Raw genomic sequence first — 8,340 nt, 5'->3', positions numbered from 1 at the left:
ATTCCTCTTGTATTTGATTCAAATTTTTCGACATAGTGAGTTTTCTTCTCCTCTACCCGTGGTTTTTTTCCCGTAAGGGTTTCCACGTAAAATTTGTGTGTTCTTTATTTTATTTTATTTATTTTATTTTATTTTTCACAAATTGGTATTAGAGCTTCCGGGTTATTCATCTCGATCACGGTAATGGCGTCTTTGAAGTATGAAATTTCGCTGTTGGATCGCAACACCGGATTTGCGTTGTGGCAAATTAAGATGCAAGCAGTTCTTGCACAGATGGATTTGGAAGATGCCCTGCTAGGGATAGATAAGATGCCTTCGACATTAACAGATGAAGAGAAGAAGCGTAAGGAGCGAAAGGCATTAACACAATTACATCTGCATTTGTCCAACGAAATTTTGCAGGATGTGATGAAAGAGAAAACTGCCACTGCATTATGGAAGAGGCTAGAACAAATATGTATGTCAAAAACTCTAATAAGCAAGTTGCATATGAAGCAGCGTCTTTATGCTCATCATTTAGAGGAATGTGCGTCTGTACACGAACACTTAACAGTGTTTAAAGAAATTCTCTCAAACTTGGAGGCCATGGAGGTTCAGTATGATAAGGAAGATCTAGGGTTGATTCTACTTTGTTCGTTGCCTCTGTCTTATTCAACCTTTAGAGACACGATTTTATATAGCCGCGAGTCTCTCACAGTTGATGAGGTTTATGATTCTTTAACCTCGTATGATAATATGAAACATCTTGTGGTTAAACCCGACTTTTAGGGAGAGGGTCTCATTGTTTGTGGGCGACAAGATCGGAATACTGATGATGATCGTGGTAGGACACAGGAACGGAATCCTCGTGGTAAATTTAAGAGTAGATCAAAGTCTTCAAATAGAGGTAAAACTTTTAACTTCTGCAAGAAGAAAGGGCACATTAAATCTGAGTGCTATAAGCTAAAAAATAAGATTAAAAAGGAGGCTGCAAATCAAAAGGGAAAACAACCAGAAAATTTTAGTGAAGCTGATGTTGTAGAAGACTACAGCGATGGTGAACTTCTAGTCACTTCTGTCAATGATTCTAAAGTAAGTGAGGAGTGGATACTTGATTCAGGCTGCATAAGTGAGGAGTGGATACTTGATTCAGGCTGCACCTTCCACATGAGTCCCAATCGGGATTGGTTTACAACTTACGAAACAATATCTGAAGGTGTTGTTTTGATGAAAAATAATGCTTCGTGTAAAATCGCAGGTGTTGGAACAATTAAAGTTAAGATGTTTGATGGAGTTGTCAGAACACTTAGTGACGTGCGGCATGTTCGAATTGAAAAGAAATTTAATTTCGTTGAGTACTCTTGATTCAAAAGTGCAGATACGGTGAAAGTGGGGTTTTAAAGATTTCAAAGGGTCACTTGTTGTGATGAAAGGGCGAGAAAGATTTCCAAGTTATATGTTTCTGAGGTTCTATCATTCTTGGTGATGCAATTGTCGCTTCCTCTTCCTTGTCGATGATGATATTACTAAACTTTGGCATATCGCCTAGGGCATATGAGTGAGAATGGCATGGCGTAATTAAGCAAAGAGGACTTCTTAATGGGCAAGGAATTTGCAAACTGAATTTTTGTGAGCACCTTGTGTTTTGGGAAGCAAAGAGAGTTTGATTCACTAAAGGAATCCATAACACGAAGGGAACGTTGGAGTATATTCATTCTGATCTGTGGGGGCCATCCAGAGTGCCTTCGAGAGGTAGAGCTAATTATATGCTAACCTTTATTGATAATTTTTCCAGAAAAGTTTGGGCGTTTTTCCTGAAGCAGAAAAGCGACGTGTTTTCCGCATTTAAGTCTTGAAAAATTATGATTGAAAAACAGAAGGGAAAACAGATAAAATACTTCCACACAGACAATGGCTTAGAGTTTTGTTCTGATGAGTTTAATAGATTGTGCAAGTCAGAAGGGATCATGAGACACTTGACAGTTCGTTATACTCCACAGTAAAACGGCATTGCAGAACGAATGAACAGAATGATCATGGAGAAGGTTCGATGTATGTTGTCAAATGCCAACTTACCGAAGGCATTTTGGGCAGAAGCGGCCTCTACTGCATGTTTTTTGATCAACCGATCTCCATCCGTTGCCATTGAGAAAAGACTCCACAAGAGGTATGGTCAGTAATCCCGCTAATTATTACGATTTAAAGATTTTTGGGTGTCTGCGTATGCTCATGTTGATAATGGAAAATTGGAACCGAGATCTATTAAATGCATTTTGCTTGGTTATAAATTTGGTGTAAAGGGTATAAGTTATGGTGTCTGAAAATAGAAAAGTTGTGATTAGCAGAGATGTTGTTTTTATGAAAGCGCTATGCTACCTAACTTATCTCTTAAAGACTCTTCCAATAAAGAAATCAAAAGCAGGTGGAGCATCAGATTAATACAGAGTCAACTCCTCAAGCTAGAACAAAAATTGAGAATAGAGTTGCTTCTTCACCATAATACTCTATCGCCAAAAATAGAACTAGAAGAGAAATTAAACCTCCAAAGAAGTATGCCGAGGTTGATCTAGTTGCTTATGCTTTAAATGTGGCTGAAGATATAGATGCGAATCAAGAGCCATCTAATTATTCTGAGGCGGTTAGCTGTGAAGACTCAGAAAAGTGGATGTTTGCTATGCAAGAAGGGATGGAATCACTCCACAAAAATAGAACATGGGACCTTGTGAAACTTCCTAAAGGTAAAAGGGTTGTTCGTTGTAAATGGGTGTTTAAAAAGAAAGAAGGGACCCTGGGAGTTGAAGAACCTAGATATAAAGCAATGCTTATTGCAAAAGGTTACAATCAAATTCCAGGAGTGGACTTTACAGATGTGTTCTCTCCAGTTGTTAAGCATAGTTCGATTCGAGCTTTGCTTGGTATTGTGGCCATGCATGATTTGGAGCTTGAGCAGTTAGATGTAAAAACTGGATTTCTGCATGGAGAACTTGAGGAAGATATTTACATCCAACAACGAGAGGGTTTTATAGTCTCGTAAAAAGAGGACTATGTTTTCTTCTTTGAGAAAGTCCCTTCTGATTTGAAATAGTCACCAAGACAAGTGGTACAAGAGGTTTGATTCCTTTATGACTTTTCATGATTTCAAAAGAAGTAGTTTAGCAGTTGTGTTTCCTGTAAGAAAAACAGTGATGGTTCTTCTGTGTATCTACTTCTTTATGTTAATGACATGTTGATAGCAGCAAAAGATAAATGAGAGATAAGAAAGGTTAAAGCCCAACTAAGTGAAGAATTTGAGATGAAAGATTTAGGACCAGTAAAGAAGATACTTGGTATGGAGATTATCAGAGATAGAAAAGCAAGTAAATTGTACCTAAGTCAGAAGGGGTACATTGAGAAAGTTCTTTGCAGGTTCAATATGCAGAGTGCTAAGCCTATTAGTACTCCTTTAGCAGCCCATTTCAGACTTTCATCGGCCTTGTCTCCTCAATCAAATGATGAGATTGAGTACATGTCACATGTTCCATACTCTAGTGCAGTGGGATCTCTCATGTATGATATGGTTTGTTTACATCCAGATTTATCATATGCGATCGGTCAGATTAGCGATATATGGCAAATCCCGGTAAAGAACATTGGAAAGCAGTTCAGTGGATTTTAAGATACTTACGAGGCACTACTGATGTTTGCTTACAATTTGGAAGAACTAAAGATGGAGTTATAGGGTATGTTGATGCTGATTTTGCTAGAGACCTTGATAGAAGAAGATCTCTCACAGGTTAGCCTTTACAATCGGAGGTTGTGTAATTAGTTGGAAAGCCACTTTGCAAACTACAGTCGCTTTGTCTACCACTGAAGCTGAGTACATGGCGATTACTGAGGCTTGTAAAGAAGCTATTTGGTTGAAGGGACTATTTAGTGAACTCAATGAAGACCTTCAAATCAACACATTATTTTGTGATAGTCAGAGTGCCATCTTTCTTACAAAAGATCAAATGTTTTATGAGAGAATAAAACACATTGATATTCGGTATCATTTTGTTCGTGATATTATTGCTCGTGGTGATATTGTTGTGAGCAAAATTAGTACTCATGAAAATCCTGCAGATATGATGACTAAGTCACTTCCTATAACCAAGTTTGAGCATTGCTTAGACTTGGTTGGTGTTCATTGTTGAAGTTAAACCCTTAAGGGGTTTTATGGAAGAAGTGGAGAACTTGTTTATTGAAAGTTCGCGATGAAGAACTTGTTCATTGAGAATTTGTGTCAAGGTAGAGATTGTTAGAATTAAGTGACCCAAATTCTTATTTAAATAAAATACGATGGAAAATAAAATAAAAGTAAAATCCATATAAAACTAGACTTCTTTTATTTTATTTTAGAATAAGGTTTTTAAACCTTATTAAACTCCATCTATTTTATATTAATTAGGATAAGGTGTTTCAATCCTACTAGAATATAGCTTTGCAAGCCTATAAATAGACATAGTCTATTCCTCTTGTATTTGATTCAAATTTTTCGACATAGTGAATTTTCTTCTCCTCCGCCCGTGGTTTTTTTCCCGAAAGGGTTTCCACGTAAAATTTGTGTGTTCTTTATTTTATTTATTTTATTTTATTTTATTTTTCATAGTTTCCTAATTTGATAATAAGTAATACAAGAGGAGTGAACCAAATGAAAGAGATTGAGTAGTTGTTAATGTTGAGCTCAACTATGTGAAGTATTATAACAATGGTTGTGGATGGCAGGGAACTATAGTAAATGTTTTGTTATTGTTTGGAAATATTATGATTGGTAAGCATTACTTTTAAACCTATGAACTTACTAAGCTTCAATAAGCTTACTTGTGTGTGTTTGATATTTTTATGTAGATTGAATTGAAGAGAAGTTGGTAGATCAGATCAACACAACAAGGCACACTATTCAGATCAATTCTGCTAGCTTTTGTTTTATGTTTAAAGATTTATATGGCATGTATAGAGTTTAAATGAAATGAAGTAAAGATGTTATAAACTAGTTAACAATATTTTGTACTAAAACAGTTTTTGGTTAGTAGTAGTAGTTTGAATTTGAAAATTCACCATAAATTATGGAAATTGAATTAAAAGTTTAATAAGATATGAAATTAAATCCTATTGAATCTAGTTTCACATAGAAGAAACGGTGTAAGCAAAAGACTTTCATATTAGAAGATATTTGAATTTTTGTGAGACAAGGTCAGAGTGATTTCGAGCTCCCCTATTCTGACTTTGGAAAATCATTAAAAATTGTAGAAAAATAATTGTGGGTTATAATTTATATTCTTAGAATTATAAATGAGTCTAGTTTCAAAAAAAAAAACAAACAAAAACATCACCAGAATTCTGTACTATGAGATAATTAATTTTTAGTAAAGAAAGGTCGAAATTATCAAATAGCAGAGCAGGGGTAAACTTTAAGAATAAACTGTACTTTCTGGCTAATCCATAAATTCTGAAAATTTTATGGTAGAAAGATATACGAGTCTAGTTTCAAATGATTTTTATGGATTTTAATTTTGAGTTCTGTATCTCCAGATATAAATAATTTAGTGACTATGACTCTAGTGGATAGCTTTGATGTGAATATAAGTAAATAATGGAATTGCTGTATAATTATTCCTTAAACTTCGGTAACATCTTGTAACCCTGTTCCGGTGACGGATGTGGGTTAGGGGTGTTACATATAACACATATTAGACAAAATAATAAATAAACTTAATTTCAAAAAAAAGCTACAGAATTAAATTACTAAATTCAAATGATTCATTGGCTTCCAACCTCCACATGCAAAATTTTGCATGAAATTAAACAATCTCACCTTGCATTTAGGCCTTTCGATCTTCGCCCAATCTCGAATTCTTTTAATTGAATCACATGATGTGCCTGATATCACTTCAAGGACGTTTGAAATTCCCAGTAATAGGACTTACATTTATATATAGAGAGTTGGTACTTGTATATATAGTTAAAGATAGATAAACAATGGAAGACCAAATTTAGTAGAACCCATATCCAAAATTCATTGAAAAATGTAAAGAGCTCGGAAACAGAAAAAGTTTTTCTCTTGTTGAGATGATGATGATAGCAAGGCAATGGTTAACTTGGTAAGGGAGATTGAAACCGTGACTTGTTACATGTTTGAGAATTTGTTGTCCCTTCTCTCAGGGCCAAAAGAACAATGAAAGAAGACCAGCTGGTTGTTAGTTTCCAGAATCGAATAGCAAACAGGAAGAGACATTAATGAATTTGAAAATGTTGATGCTGGTTGTGGGTCAGGAGATGAACACATCATGTTGAGATGCAAAACCAGCTAAAGGACTCGTATTGGCTAAAAAAACAGTAGTAATAATAATAAAGAAATAATTTCATTCCCATACATGTGTTGCTGCATAAAAAAAATAAATTGTTAGAAACAAGCGGATCTTGCCTCCTTGCAGAACCTAATCAACAAGACAGCAATAACAAGAAGAAGACGAGACAAGTTAAAAGCAAATGATTCATTAATATAAGGCATTGAATGTAGTACCACCCTGCGCATTATTGTATAATATTTGTATATATGGATATTATGGCATTGAAAACTAGTAGTGTTTGTTGCTACCGAAGGGTGATGAGTTGTTGTGATTGTGGAGAGAAGACACAGCAGAAACATTTTGGCGATAGTTGTGGGGATCGAGATCGAGTTAGTTCATTTTGCTTGCTTCCAATTGATATTTAAAATGGTTGAGATTCCTCGTGTCTGCCCTCAACCTGTAATATATATGTTGAGCAGATGGTAAGGGGACTACAGCAAATAGCTAAGCAGAGTTGAAAACGCATATCGCTTTTGCATAATAAGAAAATGGCAGCCTCTTACCATGCTCGATCAAACAGCTTGCCCTCAAGCCAACACCCCATCGTTTCACAAATCGACGAGAACTTGAACCGATTGAGGGCATCTCAATCAGCCTCTACATCATCATCCATAGGCCACAATCTAAGTGGTCTTCAGGATTTGCATGAATGTGTTGATGTATTGCTTCAATTTCCCCTCACCCAACAAGCTCTAGCCCAAGATAAGCAAAGGGAAATGGTTGAAGAGCTTTTGATTGGATCTCTCATGCTCTTGGATGTATGTACCACTGCTAAGGATGCCTTGTTGCAGACAAAGGAATGCACACAAGAGCTTCAATCAATTTTGCGCAGAAGACGTGGAGCCGAAGGGCTTGCTAATGAGCTTAGGAAATACTTGACATCTAGGAAAGCCATGAAAAAGGCAATCTGTAAGGCCTTAAAGAACTTGAAGCATATACAGAATAAACTCAGCACTCCTGGAGAGAATGGAGCTGTGATTAACGTCTTAAGAGATGTAGAAGCAATTACCAACAGCGTGCTAGAATCTGTATTGTCCTTTATTTCAGGGCCAGAGGCAGAATCAAAATCGAGCCGTTGGTCGCTGGTTTCGAAGCTAATGCACCAGAAGAAAGTAATATGCGAGGAAGAACAGAAAGCAAATGAAATTTTGAGTGCTGAAGCTACAGTGCGTTCCTGCATCAAATCCGAAAACATGAAGCATGTCGAGAACGTGCAAAAGGAGCTTGAAAGCTCAGAGTTGAGCATCCAAGATCTTGAAGAAGGCCTTGAAACCCTCTCCAGGCGTATGATCAAAACTAGGGTTACTGTTCTTAATATCATCAGCTATTAAATATTGGCATCGCAGTTGTACATATATACTGTAATTTTACAGAGGTTATACAATAGAAAAGAAATACAAAGATTATACAATCTTCTTTCTCAAAATTCTACCTCTTGTGAAATCATTTAGTTATATTTCCAAAATGGTTGCAGTAATTTTTTACTTCAAACATATTCAACCACGAGCAAGAAAAAACTTGAAAAATACTTTTATCCAGCACATGCTAATATCCAAAACTTACACCCCAATCCCAGTAACTTAAACCTACCTTTAATTTTCCCATGTTGAATTATAGAGCCTCATCATCACAACTGGTATCTTGGAATATCTCAGGAAACATTTCTATGAATATGTGAGCTGCCAGGATTCCTCTTGTCCCACTGAAGACAATGGAAGACTTGCTAAAAATTAAAAACTCCATGGCCGTCAGTTTATCTCATGGAAGATGGCAATGAAAAGATGCTAATTTGATATTATGTTAATCATAAAATTTTCTTATGTTACGGGAAAAGGAAGCAAGGATCAAAAAGTGGATCTTGTTCAACTTCAGACCCTTCTTTACTTGGTTATCAAATTGCATGAAAAATAATGGTAAGTGCTAACACACAGGTGGAAATAATGAATTGGTTGTCTGTTTTTTCTTAATATATTTGAAAAATGTCACCAACTTC

General features: G+C 35.9%; 1 protein-coding gene across 1 annotated transcript; it reads left to right on the top strand.

Annotated features, from left to right (window-relative positions):
- Positions 1-6,835: 6,835 nt before the first annotated feature.
- LOC108478931 (uncharacterized) lies at positions 6,836-7,678 on the top strand. The gene has a single exon (XM_017781384.2). The coding sequence runs from the start codon at positions 6,836-6,838 to the stop codon at positions 7,676-7,678; it is 843 nt and encodes a 280-aa protein (XP_017636873.1).
- The last annotated feature ends 662 nt before the right edge of the window (positions 7,679-8,340 follow it).

This window comes from Gossypium arboreum, chromosome 12 (genome assembly GCF_025698485.1).
Source record: "Gossypium arboreum isolate Shixiya-1 chromosome 12, ASM2569848v2, whole genome shotgun sequence".
NCBI classification, from domain to species: domain Eukaryota; kingdom Viridiplantae; phylum Streptophyta; class Magnoliopsida; order Malvales; family Malvaceae; genus Gossypium; species Gossypium arboreum.
This window is presented reverse-complemented; position numbering and strand designations above follow the sequence as displayed.

Excerpts from the sequence above, each read along its gene's own strand:
- LOC108478931 (XM_017781384.2), top strand. The coding sequence starts at position 6,836 with ATGGCAGCCTCTTACCATGCTCGATCAAACAGCTTGCCCTCAAGCCAA.